General features: G+C 41.5%; 1 protein-coding gene across 1 annotated transcript; it reads right to left on the bottom strand.

Moving 5' to 3' along the window:
• Nucleotides 1-694: 694 nt before the first annotated feature.
• Nucleotides 695-23,870, bottom strand: LOC310793954 (solute carrier family 22 member 7-like; the record flags this gene model as incomplete). The annotated part of the gene is made up of 19 exons (XM_083655835.1): nt 695-905; nt 1,792-1,900; nt 2,100-2,314; nt 2,529-2,638; nt 3,196-3,319; nt 3,448-3,616; nt 3,869-4,023; nt 4,491-4,594; nt 5,854-6,246; nt 12,921-12,939; nt 15,245-15,451; nt 15,556-15,664; nt 15,819-16,033; nt 16,241-16,350; nt 16,493-16,616; nt 16,726-16,894; nt 18,642-18,796; nt 22,992-23,095; nt 23,490-23,870. 19 exons carry the CDS (start codon nt 23,868-23,870, stop codon nt 695-697), a joined length of 3,183 nt encoding a protein of 1,060 aa, XP_083511961.1.
• Between the last annotated feature and the right edge of the window lie 952 nt (nt 23,871-24,822).

Below are 24,822 nucleotides of genomic sequence, written 5' to 3'. Positions count from 1 at the left end.
GCGCGCAAAGTCCAGACATTTGGGTTCAGCCTCACTGAAATGTACTGTGTGCACTGTGGAGGAAGTTTCAGTGAGCCCCAGTCAGCCTGCGTGGCCAGGAGCGTGACCCCATTGACCTTGTATTGGTTTGTGGCTAACTATCTGGAGCTAGTATGAGGAACAGCATGGATTGTGCTGAAAAAGGACTCACGTCATCATTGCTAAATTGCAAATAGGACTAGACTTCCAAAAATCAGAACTATCCCTTTAATGTCTCTATTGTATCATTTTTGAGAACCAGGTTAAACTCTCTTCCAATGCTGTTTGTGGTACCATGTACCATGCAGATAGAATATTGAAGATGCCTTGTGGTTTGAAGAAATATTTGCGTAACAAAATGAGTTCGGAGGCATGTTAATTCCTTTATTGCAGCAGAAATGCATGTATATATGTCACTAAATCATTAATACTGCTGACTGGCTTGAACTATGAGTCACTGGAAAAGCACGCCATCCATTTTTATATCAAGTCTTTAATCTGCAGTTTTTTTTACCTTCCATCAAATGGTCGACCAACCAAGCTACCCCTACTTAATTTCCAAGAATAAACTCCAAATGAATTCACATGGAACAGAATGTGTTGGTACATATCACTGCCTTTTTTTTTTATCTTGACAAATGACTTGTCTGGACACTTCTACCTAAGACAATGGATGTTACCAGTGCTCTTCAATATCTTCTATGGTCTCAGGCAGGCACCTGTTGCGTGTCTCTAATAGTGTCCTTGCCACTAGTGCCCCAAGTACAGCTGTAGCGCACAGGACCAGCTGGGGCAGGTCCTGCCACACTTCGTCCAGTAAGAGGATCAGTGGAGCTATAGCTACTCCAATCCGAGCCATAGAGGAGTTGTAGCCCATACCATTTTGCCTAGGGAAAGAAATGTTGCATGTTATACTTTCATCCCTCCATGATGGCCATTCAACTTCAGGGTTCTGTCCTTATCACATCCTCTGGCATATAGCCTACATATTTTGGCGTTGGTACATAAACCCATATTTTACCATTGTATATCACTGGCGAGGCCCACCCACATACAATTACAAAAGAGAGGAAAAAGTAACCTACTTCATTTGAAATATCTTTAGTATATTTCATTATATTGTGTAAAAAATAATTAACTGTACATTAACATAGTGAACTCTGCACCTGCAGGAAGTATCAGACACATTTTCCTTATTTTAGGAACACAATTATGTCTATATTGTGATTTTCTCTAAATTTCACTATCATACATATATTTTAATAGTCCAAGCAGCCTGGCTTTTAATGAGAGCTCTGAGTCTGTATTTCTTGAGCCAGTGATGGGATGTCAGGTGTGATTTTTGTCATCTTTCTCATTCTCTCACACACTTTCAAACCTCTCACAGGCACAGGAACTCAGTTATCAGTGCTGCAGAGCAGAATCACAGGCTGTCACATAAAATCTGAACTGATCTCTCTTGAAATATGTGACTGTCTAAATAAAGGTTACATGAATAAAATAAACTAGGCTACACATCCAGGCCTTTCTACAAAATCCAACTTTATTGTACTAGCTTCAACCTACAGGTGTTTTTCCCTTATATTTTTCAGAATGTGTATGATTTTCTTTTAATTTCACTATAAAAAAAATCAGCATTAAAATGAAGAGGGTTTTTGTGAATCCCCCCCCCCCCCCACTGGGGAGCTCTGGCGACCCCTAGTGGGGAACCACTGGACTATGTTATGCAAAGGTGTGAGAGGGTCTGATGCAGAGGTAGGCCAGCATATTTACCTGACTACAGTGGGGTACAGCTCAGAGTTATACAACACAATAGTTGCAAAGGATGCTGACGAACACCCTTTTCCAATGACCGCTACCACCGTTCTGAGAACATACATATCTGAGACCAAGACATAATTAGGTGAGGTGATTATTTTTGAAGCATAGTCCTTATGCTGTTGATTGTAATTGCGATAAAGAAGACTATGTTTCCTACTTGTAATATAAAATGTTCTAAAACTTTTTATACAAATACAATTGCTGCGACACAACACACACACAACAAATCTTTGCACATGAATTGATGAGTAAGTCCTTACCTTTGGGTATTACAATGTTGATTGCAAGACAAATTCCAACCAACAGCAGAGCTCCTGATAAAGTGCATCGCCTGCCTATCTTATCCAGTAAGTAGTAAATTGATAGTTTGGCTGGTAGCTCGATTAAAGCGTATGTAAAGTGAGTGAGATAGATGTTGAGTCCAAAGCCTGTGAGATTGAAGCTGATGCCATAGAATGCTGTCGCCACGCAAAACCTAGGGAAAGAGAGTAGGTTGACTCATTAATTTGAAGTGGAAACTCATTCAATCAACATGATCAAAATTCAAGGAAAAATCTCAATGTCCGTAGGACCATAATCATAAAATGTTCTATTGGGTGCTACTGCTTTTATGAAGTAACATTGAAGCTTTTAACCCAATCACAATTACGTTTTGTAACTTAAAGCAAGGTGAGTTTGGGAACACAGACCACACTATGCCGGTACGCAGGGCCAGTTTCCTCATCTTGGGTGTCCGTACCAGGTCGAGGTAGGAATAGGCCCTGTCTCTCTTCTCAGTCACAATAATATGGGCTAGTACCTGAAAAGAACACAAAACAGCATTATTCCTGGCACCTTCCTATCCCTACCTACGGCCCTTAATTCCCCCACTAAACTCACTAAACCACACATGGGCAAAATGCGGCCCCAGGGCCGGACCTGGCCCCTGGACCATCTCAATCCGGCCCCCAAGGTCCTCAAAGAAAAACAAAACAACCCCCAAAAACTCAATAAAAGGCAGAATTATGTTAATAAATCTCATCTGCTACAGCCATTGGATTTGTATCACTATTTTATCGGGAGATTAACAAGAAACTACCAATCACAATGGGAGAGAGGGTTAATAATAGGGAGACTCCCGCGACAATCAGGTGGTGGCAGGTATGATCTCCAATGTGTGGCCCTTCACGTGTTTTATGTAGCCTATGTCAGTATGGCCCTCTGGCCATGGTACACATAACTATAGATAGGTTATTAGGTAGCGCATAGTAATTGCAATCTGGAGGATTCCAGGTCCAGGGCTCTCTGTTGTCATTTTTGCCTTCGTCGACTTGTCATGCAGTTCTCATGACATTATCATCTCTGGAACATGTTCACCTCTGTTGTGATTGTGTGTGTAGAGTCCTCCGTTCCGTTCATCTTGGCACATGTCTGCAAATAACTCTGAGCTTGCTCCAGCTTCCCGTTGGCAAGGAGCCACCTGGCTGACTCAGGCACCCACCTAATGTTGAGGGCAAAGGTCAAAGATGTTTTATGCCTAATGGCTTAAATGGTGATGAATTCATTTGTGTGTGTGTGTGTGTGTGTGTCTGTGTGCTCATGCGCGTGTGTATGAGCTTTGGGTCATACCTCCAGATGATGGTGGCCAAGACAACAGGTAAGCTGATGCTGATGATCAGCCACCGCCAGTCAGTCACAAAGTAAGCAATAGCTGCGAACACGGCGCTCCCGAATGTCCAAGACGTGCTGTCAATCACTCCCACCAACTTCCTGTGCTCAATGTCAACCCACTCCACGGCTGCAAAGAACACATCACTTTGAAAAGATGCATGGAGTAGACGGTTACTATACAGTACTATATTTTACTTTCTAGAATCTAGAGCGTTATTTTGATAGCCTAGGCCTCTGAAGTGGACATGGACATGATATAGGACATGTCCAGCAGCTTACCCTCTGTTGCCAGTGGAGTTCAGTGTGGTACATGAAATAGATATATACATATAGCTCATATGACTGATGGTAACAAATATAAAGTACAGTATATAATTACTGATGACTGTTGTGACAATGACGATGCCAGTGATTCCAAACCCAGTGAAGAAACGCAGCACTGCAAACATCACAAAGGATGTAGAAAAGGCGCTAGCAACAGCAAATATGGTCCCAAGTATATATGATACCAGCAGCATGATCCTTCGGCCAAACCTGTGGGCAGACGGGATGGAATTGGGAAGTAAATGTTTTTAGTAACAGAGATAATAATGATAGAATAAAATAAAAGATGTTCTTACTTAACTATTTCCCCAAACATACTGTATCATGTACTTTCACAATGCAATGATATTGATAACACTGAAACACTGGATAATCAAAGTTAGAAGCTATGGGAGCCAGACTGAGGCCATGTTCAGACTAGGAGGCCAAATCTGATTTGTGAACTTTAGTGACGTGACCTATTAATTATTCTATCCAGATTGGTGTCTGGACGCTCCAAGTCTGATTTGTGTCACTTGTCCCAAACCACATATGGAGGTCTGGACACACAGATCCGACTTGAACACTTGCCCAAATCAGATTTGTGGCAGTGTGGACACCTTCAATCAAGATAATGATGATTAATGACTTTAGCAGCAAATCGGATTTGCCAGTAATGTGAACATGGCCTAAGATACCTGTCACTCAGACTTCCAAAGGTCAGGGCTCCAAACATCACTCCAATGAAGAAGATGGTAGCAGTTGCTTTGTTTTGCCCTCTTTTACCACACACCAGGTCCCACTGATGAAGCAATTGTCAGAAAGAGGAGACGTTATATTCTGTGAAGAGAAGACAACCTCTTCCCATAAAACACTTATGAAGGCAGGTAGGAACTGCTCAGCACTTTTACCTAACCCAACTTACTACTCCATGGAAGCTTGTGTTGCATCTGTACGCCTGACATTACAGCTCATTCCAACATTGTCATTCAATGACCTCGCCCTACAATAAAGTAATAAGGGTAACAATGTCTATGAAGGTCATGTCTATAATGCATTATAAGCACATTCATAAGACATTATAATGCATGAGGCTTTATACATGTTTATAATCATGCATTGCAACTTATAACAAGATAAAATATAGTTGGTGAACATAATGTATTGTAGAAAACATCAATATTATGCTATAGCATGACTGTAAGCTTTAAGTAAAGTGACAGCACTATAGGGTTATTAGCAATTGTATGATACTATAACAGTTATGAGGATTTTTATATGAGCAGTATTTGCTGGCTCCAAGTAAAGTGTAAAACAAAAAAAGATTATTTTTTCAAACACTGTTGTCATCTTGGCATAGAGGTATAAAGTAACACGAATGCTCAACTTATAATACATTATGTCCACCACTTATACTTTATAAATCTTGTTGTCATGTGATTATAAACTAGAGCCCGACCAATACTGGATTTTTGGGGCCGATACCGATATAAGGGAGTCAAGAAATTCCGATATCGATATATCGGCCGATATTCTTATATTATACACATTATATTAAACTTTTTTTTGCAATCATCCCTCAAATATCAACCACTTGACAAAGATATGACTTGACATGACATGAGATATGTAATGTAGGCAGGATATTTTACAGTTTAGCAATAAACTTTATTCTCCAAAATGACATCAATGCAATAAAACTGTAAATTTCACTGGGGAATTTAATAATTATAAATAACAAGAAATATAAAAACACAAATAGAACAAATATATATAACTTGAGTTAAGAAAAAGGATCAAATATACACAACATGCTGTCTATAAAAAATACAAAATATCTGCAATATCGGCCAACATATTGACCGATACCGATATATCGATTTTTGGCCAATATCGGCCGACCAAACATTTATAAAGTTTTATAAAGCCTTATAACTGCATTATAATGTCTTATGAATGTGTTCATAATGTATCCTTCATACAAAGTGTTTACCAAGACAGACTGCATGGTTTATTGGGGATAGTTTGGATATTTTTCAAATGGAAAGAAACTGATTTCACCTCTGTAGCCAGTGTAGACTTGAAAGTTGTGTTGTCATACACCCATCCATTCTGGCACGGCACCGTGGGGAGGTCAGTGATGTTGGAGGAGTTGAGCAGTAGATGATACTGAGGCTCTGCAAACATCTGACAGGAGCTTGGAGTCCCATCCTTCAGTAGTGGGACACCAACAGCAAGTCTCTGTTGCAGGGTTAGATTCCTAAAGACACCTCCATCGTCCAGAGTGCTGAGGTCGCATTGGTGAGCGGGAACAACAGCTATAAAGTTGTTCAGAAAGAAGTGACATGGCACCGTGAAGCGGCTAAAGAAACTTATTACAATGATCATAATCTGGAATCTTCCAAATCCATTAATATCTGAAAGTATGTTCTCAAACTTCATTGTGCTCTCCAACTGCACACAGACAGTATAGTCGTTCTGTTGAAATGGTGAACCAACCACTCCCACTGCCCAGACCCACATGAAAAAGTTCAACTTGATTCTAAAACGAGTCAAGGCAATCATGCGTGTTTGACTACCTTGAAGATTGCTGGGTTTCAGTTGAAATGGGTCAATATTTTACCACACTTAACCATTAGAATAACTTTTGTCTGTATGAAGGAATGTGTACAATCATGGCCTATTTAAAGCAGACGTCTCAAAATGTCCAATATATTATAGTCATTTCACATGAATTCAGAATACATTCTTATTTTAATAAACACCATACATCAACTGTAAATAGATTTTATATGATCCTATGTATAGTAGCTATAAAGATTGTACAGGTTCTGCTTTTATAGGACATGTTTACATGGTTAACATTTTAAAGTTTACCACCAGGGATATTTCTTGCTGCAAGCAATCAGTAACCAGACTCTTATTGGGATTACTCATCAGATGTGCAGACTGCGGAGGAAAGGTACAGACAGTCTCTAAGCCATTAGATTGTTTTTATTACACAACACTCTCAATGTAAATGTTTGGGAACAATCCAAGACCCAGGCCCAGACACAATTCTGAGGGGGCGACATTCGGTGGCGACCAAAGGTCCCCGGCTAAAAAAAGTTTCAGTGGCAACCTAAGGTCTGAATAGATCTGCAATGATTCAGTGATCAGTCTGCCCAGATAAAGTGTGCTGAATCCACTCATGATTGATTGACTTATGTATCAATGGGTCCATTTAGCTATTTCTAAAATGTTGGCCATTTGAAGCCAGATTTAGAGGAATATCTCATTTTAAATTAACATTAAGATTAGACCATTATCATGTCATTATTCAGTTTTAACCATCAATATTTTTGCTCCTTTTCTCGTTACGGTAAATACTGTATATTTATTTAGAGATTTTGGTCATTGTGCTTTTATGGTTATTAGCTTAGTCACTCACTTGTACACTAGCTTCTACACTGCTGCCACTTTTCTTGAAATAGCTAAATCTTGCTTCACCCAAAATGTTATTCACATGAAAAGACTATATCCAGAATGCGAATTATTTTTTAAAGAACTGCATCTTGACCTGGAGACATCAAATGGAATTCAGTGTTTTGCTAACTACAGTATATAACTTGACAGTGGTGGTAGTGGTAAAAACAGCTCACTGCCATAACAGCTCTGGCTAACATTACAATGCTAACTTTAGCTGCATGGTAGTACAAGTATAGCCAACTAACTTGCTATGCAAACTATGCCTATAATAACTAACAGCATTTCATTTTCACGTGTTTGAAAAGGGGATTGATGCTCTATCCTACTACTAATGACCACCATGAATTCTACTCACCCCCCCCCCCTTTTTCCCCCCAAAAAATCTGTGGAGGCAACTGCCCCCTCAGTTTCAATGGGCATGACACTTCTGAGAAGAACCCTCTTCTATTATAAAATGAGCATGTGGGCAATGTTCTCTGTTTCAATTCTGTCCCGGAAGTGAGGTCATCAGTGATGCAATTATACATTGTGACATCACTGATGATGTCATAGGCATTGTGACATAATCAGTGATGTCATAAGAGCAATGGTGATGTCATCAATGATGCGAAGTTGTGACATCATCAGTGATGTCATACGAGCAGGTGAGCTCGCACAGCGGGTGTCGAGTGAGCTACAGGGCAGGCGAGGCTGCACAGCGGCCAAGCTGCGTATGCGAGCTGCAGGGCGGGCGAGCCTGCGTGTCGGGCGAGCTTAGGAATCAAAAGTGCCTAGTTTACCCAACATTCCCATCACTGTCCAAAAGAGCCAATTATCTGAAAATAAAATATCTCTCAATAAACTCGCTATAAAATGTAATTTGTCAGTGGTGGAGAGCTGCCCCTGAAATGCAGCAGCATATTTTTAAATTTGGATGCGATGCATTGTTGCATTTTGTTTTCTGCCTTTTAAAATCATTTCATAATTTGGGCTGGTTGGCACTATGATTAAATGTCAAAAGTACTTTGTAATCACATAATGGAGGATTTTATGACAGTTCAATAAGGTTACAAGAAAAGTGTTTTGTCTCAAGGCAGGCCACCAGAGGTCAGGATTATCTACAAAACGGCATCCATGAAGCTGGCAGGGATTCAGTTGCTCAAGGACACTTCAGCAGGGTGGATGTTTGCTGACATGGGGGCTTGAACTTGGGCACTCTTGTTGAAGAGAAGTTGTGGGAAAACCTAAGCTCCAAATCCTTATATGCATCATCATTCCTTCTTTAGTGTGAACATGACTCCTTCATGTTCTGTTCCTGTCTTTATCAGAAAGTCAAGGATATGATGTGGGGGGAAACTTTGCCTTGATTTTTTGTGATTTTGTCCTTCTGTTTTTTTGTTTTTGTCTTCTGACTATATTAGTCTCGCTGGCCAGCCTCCCCTCCCTACCGGGAGATGAGTCTGGCGCAGCAGGTCTCCATTGTGGGATTGCGATGGACGGCGCTTTTTAGCGGCAGTGCCCTTGGAAAATAGTTTCCAACATCTAGGTTTCTGCCGTTAGCTTGCTAGCTAGTTAGCGTTGTTGTTTTCAGTGAAGCGGCAGGGCACTATTTACAGCGATACACAGGGAGGAGGGACCGGATGCCGCTCCGATTGACATGGTCGGAGCCAATGACAGAGCTTGTAATAAGCCGGGAGCGGACATCCGGCAGCGACTGAAACAGTCGCTCCAATAGGGAGCAGCTGCAGAGCAGGGGAGGGTTTATCCCAGTTGCCTGTTTGTGAGAGAGAGGGAGGGGAGGCTGGCCAGCGAGACTATCTGACTATTGATGTGACCTCTACGCTATCGCATCAATCAAATAAAATTCCTCGTATGTAATCTGATTACTTACTGTGGCAATAAAAAGTGATTCTGATTTCACCACTCCATTACACACAACTTATTTCTGTACTGAAATACCGTATATATTTTTTTGGTTTCTTTATTCAGAAAGCAAAGAACCCACCACAAACTTTTATCTCTGCTCTCTCTCGTGCACAAATAAAGCTCCTCTTCTAAGAATCTGGAACTCGGCCTGTTTATTGACAAACTCTGAGTCATTTATATCTGCAACCGTATATTTTTTCTGCAACAGTAGAAAACTGTTACTCACTAACCCACCCTGGAGAAATACATTTAGCCACCATGTGCAGTATGCCACAATAATCAAAGGACAGGATAAAGAATTTAGTTTGGATTCTAACTCTTTGATGATGAATTCACTATACCAATCTTCAACCTCCTGCAATCTATACAAACCACTTATAAGTTACAATGTAACAAGTTGCTTTATGGATGTGTAAACAAGCCTGATATTCAAATAAGGTGGCAGCATGCCTATTGGTTAGTTATTGTGTTGAGTCCTTTAGGGAGCAGTTGGGTAAGATTGGTCTGCTGTGCTGCAAAACCACTCTGTTGACGAGGTCTGGGACATGTTTAACCACTGTTTTCTCAATGTTGTGAATAATTAAAGTTGCAAAAAAACATGAATCAGATCAAGGAAACCAAAAATGAACATGAAGGTATGGCACTGAAAGAAGTTGGTTGTGGAGGTCAAAGGTCAAAAGCCAAATATAGGTCTATAGGCTTGAAAGAATTTTGCAATTTGACAAATCATAGGTGGCAAATTAATTAGATACTTTCTTCACCTCTGTGACAACTTTGTTGAGTCCCTACCCCCTATGTCAGGGGAGTTTGGAGATTAGTTTATTCACAGTTTCACCTTCACGAAGGCCCTCTGCAGACCTGGTATTAACATGCATCTTGGGTGATCCGATCACAAGTGGCCAGCTCTAAGTACGTCTGTGCACACCTGGCATTATTAGAATGTTATTTTCAAATTTGTATTTTCTTTGCTGAAATGATTTAACACCACAAGGGCAAAATTGATCTTTCACTGCTCGTAGAGGAAGAAGAAAGCCAAGCTAGCAGGCAGAAAGACCAGTGTGGGAGAATTACACCCAAAAAGACAACAGTAATCATTGTAAACATTGTAATACAATGTTGAAATATGTCACGTCCACAAGCACAAGGACAGCTAATGCAGAAAGTTTAGTTGGTTGATCAACTTGTTGGGTAGGCCTAAAGACAGGTGTAAAACCCTGCATGTTGTGTTTTCTATTTTGTATGTCAAAAGCAGTTTTAATATAATGATGAATCGATTAATTGATCGTTAACATGACCAATTAATTGATTTAAGGGAATTGATCAAAATTTGCATCCATAGCGTCTGTGGGTGGGGAGCCAGATAAGGGGTATGTTTCCTGGTTGCCTCCTCTGGTCACTCGTGGCGCCCGACTGTGAGGAATAGCGTGATCCTCCAACAAGTTACATCCTGTCGGTGAAAGCCCTCGCTGTCAGGTGAATATATTAAGCGGCTGGTGACTGAACATGTATCGGAGGAAGCGCGGGCTCGTTGTAACGACCCCTCCGCTCCTCTCTGGCTCCCCTACCTGGCTTGAGAGGTCATTATGGGAAACACCTGGGGTGAAGAGAGGTTTACCCGATGTCATGCAGGAGATTCCTTCTCCTTGCAAGAGTACCTGGCTGCAGACACTGGAGAAACCTCCACCCTCCGCAACCGACAGGAAGTCACGTGACCTTTGCAGCGGAAGTTCATGTTTTTTTTTTTATCTTTATTGACACACCTCGGCAGCAGAAGTTCGTCTTTTTTAAAGTCACGTGACCTCCGCAGTGGAAGTTCGTCTTTTTTTAAAGTCACGTGACCTCCGCAGCGGAAGTTCATGTTTTTTTTATCTTTATTGACATACCTCACCTCGGCAGCGGAAGTTCATATTTTTTTAATGTTTATTGACATATTGAAGTTAAACAGACACAACGAACATAAATGCAACTTTGCCAATGAAGTAGCCTAGCCTACATGACGTCGGCAGTTCGTCTTCATGTTTTGAAGTAACACAGATTTAAAAGGCTTTATACATATAAAACTAAGAAGTTAGCAAGTAAATGTGCTATGGATAGCATTTCTAAAGTAAAGATAACTAGAAGTGATGTCAGAATGATTAGTCGCCATGGAGACAGACACAACTACACATCGCCCTGTCCAAAACGTGTAAACAGAACATTCATATTGGACCCTTCAATTTTTTTTTTTATTACTCAATAAAAAATTATAGTATCCAATGAAAATGACTAAATCACAATAACACATAGGCTATATAATAGGAAAATTTACTCACACACCTTTACATACATGTTACCCATAGCACCTTAATCAATTTAAATACTGGTATCTATATATATCTATATCTAGGCTATATATAGACACACACACACACACACACACACAATCACACAATGACACCTATTGCATCCTCTTGTCAGAATTTTTGGGGTGAATGACACCGACAAAAACGAGAGTTAAGTGTTTAAAAAAGTTCACATTTCAGAACATCAATAAAGAATACATGGCAGTTAGTCAATGGCAGGGGGGGGGGGTTAAAAGAAACACCACCACTACACACAAATATTTCTGTGTGGTTATCCAGGTGACGCTGTAGGCTATTGTTTGTTTACGTGTGGTTCGGAACTTTGGGCACAGAGGACAACCAAACTGTAAAGGTGTGTATTTGGTGATCTGTAAACCGATTCCATTTCCTTCCTTTATTATGGATGGATGCATCGGGGTCACTCCCCGTAGCTGACGATCAAGCGCTGCTGTCTGCGGCTCATCTCTCTCCTGAACCGCATCACCAGCCCCGTGGGCCCGGCCAGAGGATCCACGGGACTGTTTGGTTTCTTCCAAATCTCCTCCATCCATTGTTCCTTTTGGATCTGAAACAGTTGTTTGACTGTACTTACATTACACTGTAGAGTAGCCTACGTATTCATAAAATCATATGTAAATCACAAAATGAAAATATTGCAGACACCTTTCTTGACCAGGGATAACTGTGTGCTCTGTCCCAATTAAAGATATTTTTGGTCACCCTATCCTCTGGCAACTGGACAACTACTGCAGACCAAGACATCAAGCTTAAGTAGAAAATTACCTCTGATCAACATAAAAACTGATGGTCAACGTCAAATGGCCAGACGGTTAACTGGGTAAATCGCTTTGCTCAGTCTACAGATCACTTCTTCTTCACTTCTTCACGTCTTCAAATAAAACAATAAAACAACATACTGTAACGAATCGGGTATTCGTCCAAGGAACCGGAGACTTGAAGTTGGTACAAGGCTTTTATTCTTTGGCTACACAACAGCTCCTAGCAGCTAGCTTCGCTGCTAGCTCTACACACAGTCACTCTAGCTCCCTCGCATAGCTAGACTGACTTCCGCCACCGGCCGCTGGCCCCATACACCCCTTCCCCCTAGGAACACACCCACACATATCAGTTCCTAGCTACACACGGAAACACCACAATACACGTAATTACCAGGATCGCTACAATACATTATGACAATGATCGTATAGTTACAATTTACAATAGAATGTTTTCCCCCCACCCACCAGCGGCAATATTTTATATTTTATAAGTAGCTTAAACTGTGAACAGGAACATAAATAAACAAATATACACCAAGTAAATGAAAATAAAATCGAAATGAACAACACAAAATGACATGGGGAGCTCACATACCTGTGTGAAAACAGATTACTATGAGTACAGCAACTCGACCTGGCTCTCATTCAGACACCTTTAAGGAGAAAGGGGACAGCAGCGAACCGCATGAGAAACCATAGATGTGCTTTGAGTCAAACCTAGCTTAAGATCGTTAACTAGCACATTACTTCAGAGCTGTACACAATAAAACATACGTCCACACAGTGAAATAAACTCTGTGATAATAAACAACAGCATTAACGACTTGTACAAGAAAGCTTGTGTCCCTGTCTTATGTTCCTACTGCATTTTAGCATGTTAATCGCGGGAGCACTTGGAAAACCTTACCTCTCCTCAGCAAGGCTTATAGCCGTCTGAGGAAAAGCCCGCCAGACCGGAACAAAACAGGAAGTGACATCGCCAAAGTGTCAAGGGTCACATAACAAAATCACAGTTAACAAACTAAAAGTCCCCAAAATAAATAGTATAGAAACGGTGTACATATGAAAAACAACAAAACAGTGACAAAAATGAAAAAGGATTATTGGTGAAATATAAACTAATTAACACATCGGTTACATGAGCACATGTCTGTTCTAATGTACACTTGTCTGTTTAAAAAAAAAAAAAAAAAAAGTGCATTACCGCCACCTACTGGAGTTTTGGCGCTTGGCATTGGAGAACTGGAGGCTCTGATTGGAGGTAACGCAAAACTTCCGCTGCGGAGGTCACGTGACTTCCTGTCAGTTACGGAGGGTGGAGGTTGCCCAGCAGCTGCAGCCAGACCCTTCTCTCTCCTTGTGCACTGCTGGCAGCAGTTCCTGCTTTTGGTTCTGCTCCTTTGCTTCCATAGATTCAACATGCGCACATGCACATCAGACATCCGTTCGCATACACACCAATGATTTACTGATCGCTTCACACCCCATGTTTTGCTTCAGTTACTTATTCTGAACTTTATTAATACATTCATTCTTTGTTATTCCTTCAAAAGCTCGTGTGAGTCTCCCATTTTGTTGCGGCTTCCAAGCCAGCATAGTCAAAATCTCCCCAGATCGGCAGAGGGGGTGGAGAAACGCCCGGGACAGCATGGGGAATTGACCTTTTTCACAGCAGCCATTTTGTGTCTAAAAGGCAGGAAGTAACACAGGTGCAAGCAGAACATTAATGAGGATTTCCAACTTCAAATCAATTTAGGTATTCCAGTGCTGCCGCCCTCATTTGCACCTGTGTTACTTCCTGCCTTTGAGACCAAATGGCTGCTATGAAACAGGCGGAATACGGACTTGATAAAAAACAAACAAAAAAACATCACTATCTAAGAATATGAGCTCTATTCATGGAGGTGCATGACACCAGTCTAAACCACTACTTATTCTTATTCTAAAGATTTTTTACATAATGGACCCTAAACATGTGGTTCTTCTTCCTGCAAACCAACAGCATAATATTTTCAACTACAAGTTTTACATTTTCAGTTACACATTAATCAAAATAAATCCCAAATACTAAATGATATCCAGTAGCCTATGTACGTAACATGTCAGTTGGCACATTCGAGTAATGCATCATGGGATAACCAAGGCACCTGTAAAATACTAGTTGACCATTGGTTGAAGTATCTATTGGCGTCTATCATCCTCTTCATTATCATGGTTTTTATTGGATCTCTTTTTTCCTGAGTTGTGCTCTGCAATATAGAAAAAAGCACAGAGTCATTTGATCAGGCATGGCTTACTGAGAGGTCATAAAGTGACATCAACATAAATACCAATCTCAAATTTTACTTTTCATTTAATGCTGGTAAATAGTACAAATAACCCTTGATGAACGCATATATCAATAGGATAATACTGTACATGTGATTGTCAACACTTTTAGCGTTCGTTCACACCATACGCCAAAGCCACGCTAAAGCCACGCTGAAGCCCCGCAGTTTCATTTCGACATCCTTGTGAACAGGTGAGACCGTTCACACCAGCCGCACGCCACGCTGAGGCGATCGTTCAGGATTCTGTTACATTTTCCAAGCGTGAAGCTGCCAGGCATGAAGTTAATGCAAGTTGTGGGCGAGGCGCGGCGAGCGAGGGGCTGAGGAAAAGAGAGTGCTTCTAGTGTGACCGGTTTAGCGTGAGCTCAGCTTCAGCATGGGCGTGGCTTTGGCGATATGGTGTGAACACAGGCTAAGGCTTAATCGAAAGTCGTCTCAGGCAAAGACATGTCTTGACTCGTTGCATGTCATTCATTATTGTAAGTGAAACTCCACTCAGTCATGTAATGTCGTCCCACTTCTTTTGTAAGAAAGGGAGGTTAACTGGCACTGCAAATAGCCGACAATTCATGGCGGTTGAATGAATACGTGTCCCTCTTGGCCTCTTAACACTATATATCACCTTTACCTCGGTTTCTCAATATCCTCGATGAACTCTGGCAGACGGGTGTCTAATGTTTCAGGCAGGAGTGTAGCCACTAAACCAGACCCCACTGCCACCGTGCAATAAATCAACGCAGGGAGGAGATGCCACACATCTTCCAGTAGCATGATGAGCGGGGCGATGGCCACACCCAGCCGAGCCACAAACGAGCTGTAGCCCAAGCCATTCTGCCTGAAAGAGACGAGATTAATTGAAACTTTGTGTCATGTGATCGCAACAGAAAATCGGATTGTTACACCGAGCGGTCGAATTGCACATGTTGCTTGTTGACTCACCGTACGACCGTAGGGTATAGTTCAACTGTGTAGAGGTACACGGTAGTAAATGATGCCTCCGACAGGGCTTTCCCAAGGACTGCCACGACGGTGCGAGCTACCCACTGATCTGAGGGGAAATAATATGAGCACATTTTAGGCTAAGTGAATTCTCCAATGCAATATTGTCAATGTAATCATACATTGGCATTATACAGTATTAAGACAAGGCTCATGATTAGATTCTCATACAATGGATACATTCATTAGAAGCCAAAATGTACCTGTTGAAACGAACAAGTTGATGAAGAGGCAGAGGCCGGTTAACAGGAGTGACAACACCTGGCCAGGCCTCCTACCAATTTTCTTCAGGAAGTAATAGACGCCAATCTTAATTGGAGCCTCGATGGAGGCAAACAAAAACTGTGTAAGGTATGGGTTCAGCCCAAACCCAGTGATATTCAGACTTATCCCATAATATGTAAATGCCACTCCATACCTAAAAGATGGAAAAGACATTAAAACTTTTCTGACATTTTTTTTTTAATTATTTCCATTCAAGGTTCTGCCGCAATAAACCTAAAACTAAACTCAGATTGTTTTGTGGTTCTTTTCGTCTTCTTATTTTATTTCTCCTTCTTTTCTGTGCTTTTCATGCTAGTCACAAAATGTTAATGTGACCCCATCCCATGTTATTGGCGCTTACCATACAATCCCTAAGCAGATGGAAAGTTTCCTGATATTCGGGGTCCTCCAAAGATCCATAGTAGTGTATTTCTTTTCTCCTGCGTTAACTTCTACCGAGTCCAACAATGTCTGTGAGTAAGCGAGACACAAACAAAGCAACACTTCATACACACACACAATGCATCCGCGTTGTATCTGTATCAATGCGAGACCGCCAGTATCTAGGGTAAAAGCAACAGATCATTTAGCTGAACTGAATGTGTATATGTACCTCTGGGGTGATGTCTTCCATAAATGTGGATCTGTTGTTCATCTTGGCACATTTCGTGAGGTAGAGATGAGCAGTCTCTGCCTGACCATTAGCCAGGAGCCACCTGGCAGACTCAGGGAGCCACCTGAAGCGACAAAACATCTGGTATGAATCAGCATCACATCAACCTCTCAATCATGCGATCAGGGATTCGGCTTTTTATGACATCAAGAATATGATGTGAAACTACATACCACCAAGCAATGGTTGATAATATCAGGGGTGAGGTCACTGCCAGGATGAGCATCCTCCAGTCGTTTACAAAGTAAGCGAATGCAACTAGGATCCAGTTACCAAGTGTCCAATCCAGGCTTCCGATTACACCAGAAAAGGTCCTGTTCTCAATGCCACACCATTCAACATCTGCAGAAGTGTCAACACATGTCAAGTGTCAAGTGAAATATTTTTCACATTCCAATGAGTTGTCACCATAGGCGGAGTTTGACTTTTAGCTTTGGGGGGGCCACTTCTGCAGGAGACATAGATTTGCAAAAAACTTGCCATTTTACATTTGAAATTTTACCCGTTTGAAGCCAGATTTAGAGGAATATCTCATTTTAAGGCTGGCATCATCATGGTCTCTCTCTAATTATTGTTTAATAAGTATAAGAATGGAAATATAAGAAATATTAGAATATGAGTAGAATTACAGAACATTAATACTCATTATTGTATGTTTAGTAATGTAATGTATATTATCTCATTGAGTGCCAGCCACTTTTGGAGAACGGAGTGCCAGAGTTTCAGAGCGTTTTCAGTGATTTCTCGAGGCCCACAGAATATTGTGTGATATTACTATGTAAACACCGAACACGCACAAAGAACGATGAGACTCTCTTCTATCATCTGCAAAAAAAAGTTTATTGGTACCATTTTCCGTTCTTTAGTTATGAGCCGGAGAAGATAGGCTGTTTTGAGCAAAAAGACAGGTTTCAAATTATAAGCTGAGATATTCAGCCTTTTGTGAAATGAAGCATTTCAAGCACATTCACTGACTCTAGCTAATATTTTCTGATGTAGTGACGTGGTGTAGTTGTGTGGTGCCTGCATGCCCCACCCCCCTCTCCCCCCCTCAGCTGCAAACTCCTCCCCACACTAACACACAGCCAACACGCACCCAGTCTATTTTCGGAGCGCTCCGTTTTTGAGCGCCGGGCGGCTCCCAGCGCGACACGGAAATGCCAAACCGGACCGCAGGGAAAGGTTTGGCCCTTCGGCGTCGGGTGCTGCCTTTCTGGCGGGTAATCGTGTGGAGAAACTATATGCAGACAGACAGACAGAGGCAGAGGAGCTCAGTTGTGGGTGCGGATTGACTGATGTTCGCAGCCAACGTCAGCTGCAGACAGAGCAATCTATATGGCTCTGGCTGCAGCATGGATCGGTTTCTCTTTGATCACGGCTTTTTCCTGCTGTTTCCCGGACCTTTCTGTAATCTGGAGAGCACTGTCGCCACCTAATGAGTCCGTAAAATAGGTTATACACCTTCAATAGCTCCCAGGAGCTTGTACAGGAGATGCCTGAGGCTTTGATCCACGTCCCACCGTCAAAAAACGCAATTGACGAACATACTCGTCCTTGGCACTCTACGTTACTAAACGAAATGATGAACATACTCGTCCATGGCACTCAATGAGTTATATAGTGCTTTACTGTTCACTTTTACTTTTGACCGTGCTCAAAGACACTTTACAAATACAGGATAAAACACTTTTAATAGAGAGAAAATATTAAAATAGATGAGAGAGAGAGGGGGGGAGAGAGAGAGAAATATTATAGGTCAAAAGCAACAGTGAAAAGGGCTTTTTTGGAAAGATGACATAATGAGTATCAAATACAATGAGTTTTAGCCTGTTAGATGTGACTGGGGAGGGCATTCCAGAGGGAGGGAGCGGCTGCAGCAAGGCCCTGTCAGAGGCCCCCCTGTCACAGCGAAGTGGATATAAATTGTATGATCACATTCAGACAGACAGTGAGATGGAGATTTACAATGGTGAGCATTTTTTATTTTTTTTCACGACTGGGGGGGGGGGGGGGGGGCATTAACTCATTGAGACATCCTATTTTCCCCAACTCATTAATCAGATTTTAGTGTTAATTTACTATGACTTACTTAGAACAATGGAGATAATGCTGATAGCTGAAAGTGTTATTCCACTGAAAAATCTCATGATGATGAACATGACATAGGAGGTGGAGAATGCACTTAGGACTGAAAACACCATGCTTGACAGGTAAGCCACCAGCAGCAGCTTACGCCGGCCAAATCTGGAAAAACACATGTTCAGAACAAAATGCTTTTAACAAACTATCTGGCAATACAATGTGTGGCTTATTAATACATCGCAATTTAATCATAAATAATCATCAAATTGTTTCAACGCATTCATTTTGCCATAATAAAAAAAAAAAATCATATATTGGAGTGCACTTTTACGCACACAATCATCGGACGTTTCCTATAGCCTAGCTTACAGTGTTATCTCACTACTATAATAAGGCAAAGGTTGGCACGGCCCACAACTGCGTCGAGTGGGCGAGGCCGCGCAGCGGCTAAGCTCTATATGTGAACATGTGCTTACTTGGCAAAAGGACTCACTACTAAAGGCTTGCAGCCAATTAAATTAGGCATAGTTTGGTAGCTAAGAAATTGACATATGTCCGTTTGCAAGATGTGCGTCTATATTTCTCATTCTCTCCCCACCTCCTCCCTCCCCCTGCTCTCTTCTCCCCCACACCCCCCCCCCCCCTTCCCCTCTCCTGCTCTCTCCTCTTGCTCCTTCCCCACCTCCTATACCCTCCAACATCTCCCATTCCCTCCTCACCCCATCACTCTCTCACATTCCCCCTGCTCTTCTCCCTTCTCCTGCTCTCTCTTCTGCTCTCTCTTCATTTCTATATTTTCTATATTATCAATTGTTCAAATGTTATCTTTATTCTGTATATTCTTGTTACTGTTGTGTCAGCTAGAATCAGCTAGACATACTTTCTGTGAAGCCCTCTGAGACATGCTTGTGAATTAGGGCTATATAAATAAACTTGACTTGACTTGACTTGACCTGCGTGCCCGCGAAGCAGGTGAGACCTCGAGGGCAAAACAAACGAGTTGAGCAGGCGAGCACAGGGACGCTAGAAAGGAGTGCGCGAACCGCGTGGGTTTAATGACTCGTCCCTCTAAAATGTCAGCATCGTATGTTTCTGGAATCCACGGATATGTAGAATATGAACATTTCTGAACCAAAATATGTTGCATATGGCGTTTCTAGATAGGCTGCGTGAATACTACGTTATACACGTCATAGAGTCTAAAGACTGAGGGAGTAGGGGTGCGCTTGGCGGACCTGTAGCATCCCTATCTTGCAAGCGAGAGAGCGCATGACATGTTCGACTCCCAAGTGAGGCACGTCATGTTTTTGCTTTTGGTTTGAACCCCAACACAAACCATAACCCTATAACCTTAACTCAAACCATAACCCTATAACCTTCACCAAGTTATAACCTTAACCAAGTTGCTTTAGTTCAGGGGTGTCAAGCTCATTTGAGTCCACGGGCCACATGCCTTGATGCTTGATGTCAAGTAGGCCAGACAATGAAAATCCATAATCAATAATAACCTATAAATGACAAAACCTCAAAACTTTCCAGTTTCTTTTAATGTAAAGAATTACATACTATGTTGTAAACGGAGTCCACAGCACAAGAATTTCACACGTGATACTTGTACCATGGAGTGACAATAAAAATCTTGAATCTTGAATCTTGAATCATAGGTAATAAAAATAGCTGACCATTTAGTGATTAATACAGATAACATGAATAGGCTACTTAAAGTGTAACTTACCCCAAAACACTTTTTTTCAGGTTTTAACCATGACTTTGGGGGTGGTGTGTGAAGAATTCTGGTCAAAATTTCCACATTTGAGACCAAACTGTTACCATTGTACCATTTGTATCATTTTCAGCAGCATAAGTTCCCTCTTTGGGTTCAAACCCGTTCTCATGTAGGGTTATCTCAGCTACGATCAAGCACATTATCTACTTACTGTCTGTAACTGTGCATTATAATCAGGGGTGGAGGGTAAACGCAAGTAGATGCACTTTACCCTCTCCTTTGAAATGAGGCAGATAGTTTACTCACCTATTTTCAGATCAGCTGTATCAATCAATGAGGGCAAACAAGGTGGGTAAACTACTCACCTTGGATAGTTTACCCATGCACCTCTGTATCACTACATCCCTGATTACAATTGATGGCAACTGTGCAATTCTCTATAGTCAAGCATAGGTAATAAAAATAGCTGACCATTTAGTGATTAATACAGATAACATGAATAGGCTACTTAAAGTGTAACTTACCCAAAAACACTTTTTTTCAGGTTTTAACCATGACTTTGGGGGTGGTGTGTGAAAAATTCTGGTCAAAATTTCCACATTTGAGACCAAACTGTTACCATTGTACCATTTGTATCATTTTCAGCAGCATAAGTTCCCTCTTTGGGTTCAAACCTGCTTTTTTTTGTGCCCTCAAATGAATGGGAGATTTGATACATCGTGACGTCACGGTGGGGTTAGCGCGTGCCCCATTTATGTGAAAAAAATGTTTCCCCCCGCATGTGATTACTGTAGTTCACGCGGTGCGAGCCCTTTAAGAACAATGTATCCATGGGTAATGCCTACTGTGGCTAATATTAGCCGCTAGTTAGTTATGTTACATGGCAGTAAAACGCCACTGAAAGACCAATTTTTTTTTAAACTTTTAACCATTTCGAGTAACACTGTTTCCATACGGATCACCAGCGTTAGTTTGTTGTTTATAACGTGGCTATATTCATAACGTTTTCTATGATATCTATCTCGGATACACTGGGAATACTGGGAGGCGGGTCATAGCGTCTCTGTCGATTATTTGATTTGACAGTTCTGGGCACTGGCGTTGGCGTTCCACCCCCAAATCGATTGTGTTCTGTGTTCTGGCGCAAAGCGGGTGGGTTTCAGGACGAAACCCTCGAGCCATTATCGTTATCTTTAGAGCAATATTCCTGGAATGCAAGTTTAACTAAACAAGATTCAAGATTCAAGATTTTTATTGTCACTCCGTAGTACAAGTATCACGTGTGAAATTCTTGTGCTGTAGACTCCGTTACAACATAGTGCAAAAATAAAATTAAAAATAATTAAAACAAGAGGCAACAAGCAATAAAGCAGTAAGACAGTGGCACATATGTGCAAATGGCATGAACATACTTTAAACATAATTAAACATAATAACATTCTGCTAGGTGCAAATAGCATATGCCTAATTAACATACTATTGAACATTAGTCATACGTGATGGTAGCAGCTGCAGTGCGGTACAGTATGGCTACTACACTATTTGTATATGTTAAGGAGTCTAGTGGCCTGCGAGAAGAAACTGTCCCTCAAGCAATTTGTGCGTGCTCTTGGGACCCTGTATCTCCTCCCTGAGGGTAGCAGGGAGAACAGACTGTTGTGGGGGTGGTTTGTGTCTTTGATGATCTTCATGTATCCACAGTTACATGTATCATCAACAGTTACAACAGTTACATGTCCTCTGCATTCTACATCAAATGAAGACATTACGGGTTGTTTTATTTTGTATGTTACATACTTATTGGCCAAGATATGTTAGTTTATGGGGGAGGAGGGGGAGGAATTCTGCCAGCTAAAGAAGGCAGTATAGGCGGCCATCTTGCCTGCAGAGTTTTCAAATCAAGTAGAATACCGTTTTGCAAGAAATATGGGGGGGTCAGTCCCCCTTTAATATTTAACTTGTTCCACAAGTGCATCACATTGAAGGACTTCTGCATTTTCTTGTTGTTGCAATTTTCACACTTTGCAAAGTCCTTTGGGCCAGATTGGACCCTTTGGGGGGCCGGATCTGGCCCGCGGGCCGTATGTTTGACACCCGTGCTTTAGTTGCCCAAACATAAACAAAGTTGTTGGCCAGCGCAAGCGGGCCCTATATCTGGCTTTGTCCAGTCCAATTTGCGTGCCGATTTGAGTGCCGATGCTCGTGAACGCTTTATCGCGCTGGCCTTTATGCTAGGTTTCCGACCTAGCCTTGTTTTATTTGCGTTTAGGAAGGCAGCAAGGCTTTCAAATTAACCACACTTTTGTTTGACGTAAAATGTCACGTTTTAGAAACATATTTTGCTGAGATTTCGGGTAGTGTAGCGGTAGATTCCCTGCCTACCAACACGAGGGTCGCAGGTTCACGCCCCCGTGTTACCTACGGCTTGGCCGTGCATCCATACAGGCACGATTGGCTGTGTCTGCAGGTAGGAAGCCGGATTAAGAGTATGGGTCCTGGTCGCTGCATTAGTGCCTCCTCTGGTCGGTCGGCTGCCTGTTTGGGGCGGAAGGGAACTGGTGGGAATAGCGTGATCTAATATATATATATATATATATATATATATAAATATTATGTTGAGTTGTGTCTTACCTATCACTGAGAAATCCGAATAATGGAGCTCCAACCATGACACCCATGAAGAAAACAGTGGCTGTTGCTTTGTTCATCCCTTTCCTGCTGCACACAAGATCCCACTTCAAAGAAACCATTCAAAATATTACAAGAAAAAAATACAGTGTAAGTTGATGACCTTGTTCTTGCAATTTCACTCAATTGAACCCACATTTTTATACAGTACATTCATTTCTAGAATACACATTTCTAGACTATCCATGTCAACTTCAAAACCTAGGTCCAATTCAAGCAGTGAGCAGCGAAAATCTACCAAACGAGTTTCTGTCACTCGCTGTTGTTTCACTTTGACATCATCCAGATATTAGTCATATCAACTTCAGTCAGAACTTTTCCACACATTTTATGATCGTAAGGTAAGAGGGCTCTTCCACAACAAGTCATCAGATGGAGCTGTCAGAAGAAACTGAGGGTAAACCTGAAGTACTCCTGGATCAGTTACTCAAGGACACTTACCTCTGTTGCTATAGTAGAACTATAGGTGCTGTTGTCATACACCCATCCATTCTGACACTGCACAGTGAGTGTCTCGTCACTACTGTTGGAGACGGACAGATATTGATATTGATATTGGGGGTCTGCAAACATCTGACAGGAGCTTGGTGTCCCATCCTTCTCCACTGGGACACCAACAGCAAGTCTTAGGGTTAAATTCCTCAATTCACCTTCTCCGCCCAGCGTGCCGAGGTCGCAGTGATGAGAGGGAACCGCCGCGATGAAGTTATTCAACAAAAAGTGGCAAGGCAAAGTAATTCGAGACATGCTCTGGATCAAGAGTAGCATGATTTGGAATTTCCCAAATCCATTGATTTCTGAAAGGATGTTGTCAAACTTCATTTTCCAATGCTTCCAGAGCTGCCTGGCCACGCAGACAGTGTATTACCCAAGGAGAGAACAAGTCAAGTCAAGTCAAGTCAAGTTTATTTGTATAGCACATTTCATACACAGAGGCAATTCAAAGTGCTTCACTTAAAATGGTTGACAGGAAAATAAAAGAAAAGAAGAGAGTAAAATGGACATTTAAAAGCATCACAAAAAAAAACGAGTATAAAAAGTGCATTAAAATGGTTGACAGGAAAATAAAAGATTTAAAAGCATCACAACAAAACTTTAAAAAAAAAAGAGTATAAAAAGTGCAATAAGCAACAGGCGCAGCAGTTGCAGAAAGAGCTCAAACTTATAGAGGACTCATTGGGTTTGCATAGTAGCTGTCAGCAGTTAAAAGCGACGGTAAACATAAAAGTCTTTAGTCTATTTTTAAAAGTAAGTAAGGTTGGGGCAGATCTGAGGTCTTCAGGCAATTTGTTCCAGCTAGCAGAAGCATAGTGGGTAAATGCGGCCTTCCCGTGATTTGATTTGATCCTAGGGATAGTTAATAAGCTGGACCCTGTTGACCTAAGAGTTCTAGACGGTTCGTAGCGTGGGAGCAATTCAGCTATGTATTTTGGGCCTAGGCCGTTAAGTGATTTATAGACTAATAACAGTATTTTAAAATCTATTCTCTGACACACTGGCAACCAGTGTAAGGACTTAAGAACTGGAGTGATATGATCAGCTTTCTTAGTCTTCGTTAGAACTCTAGCAGCAGCATTCTGAATAAGTTGAAGCTGCCTAAGTTCTTTTTTGGAGAGACCAGAAAAAAGGCTATTGCAGTAGTCTAACCTACTATAAATGAAGGCGTGAATTAGTTTTTCTAGATCCTGTCTGGACATGTATCCCCTAATTCTTGCTATATTTTTAAGATGATAAAAAGCAGATTTTCTAATTGACTTAATGTGGGAGTTAAAAT

The sequence above is a fragment of the Poromitra crassiceps genome (assembly GCF_964638095.1).
Source record: "Poromitra crassiceps genome assembly, chromosome: 19".
Classification (NCBI taxonomy): domain Eukaryota; kingdom Metazoa; phylum Chordata; class Actinopteri; order Beryciformes; family Melamphaidae; genus Poromitra; species Poromitra crassiceps.
The sequence above is the reverse complement of the archived record's forward strand: the minus strand, read 5'-3'. Positions and strand labels throughout refer to the sequence as shown.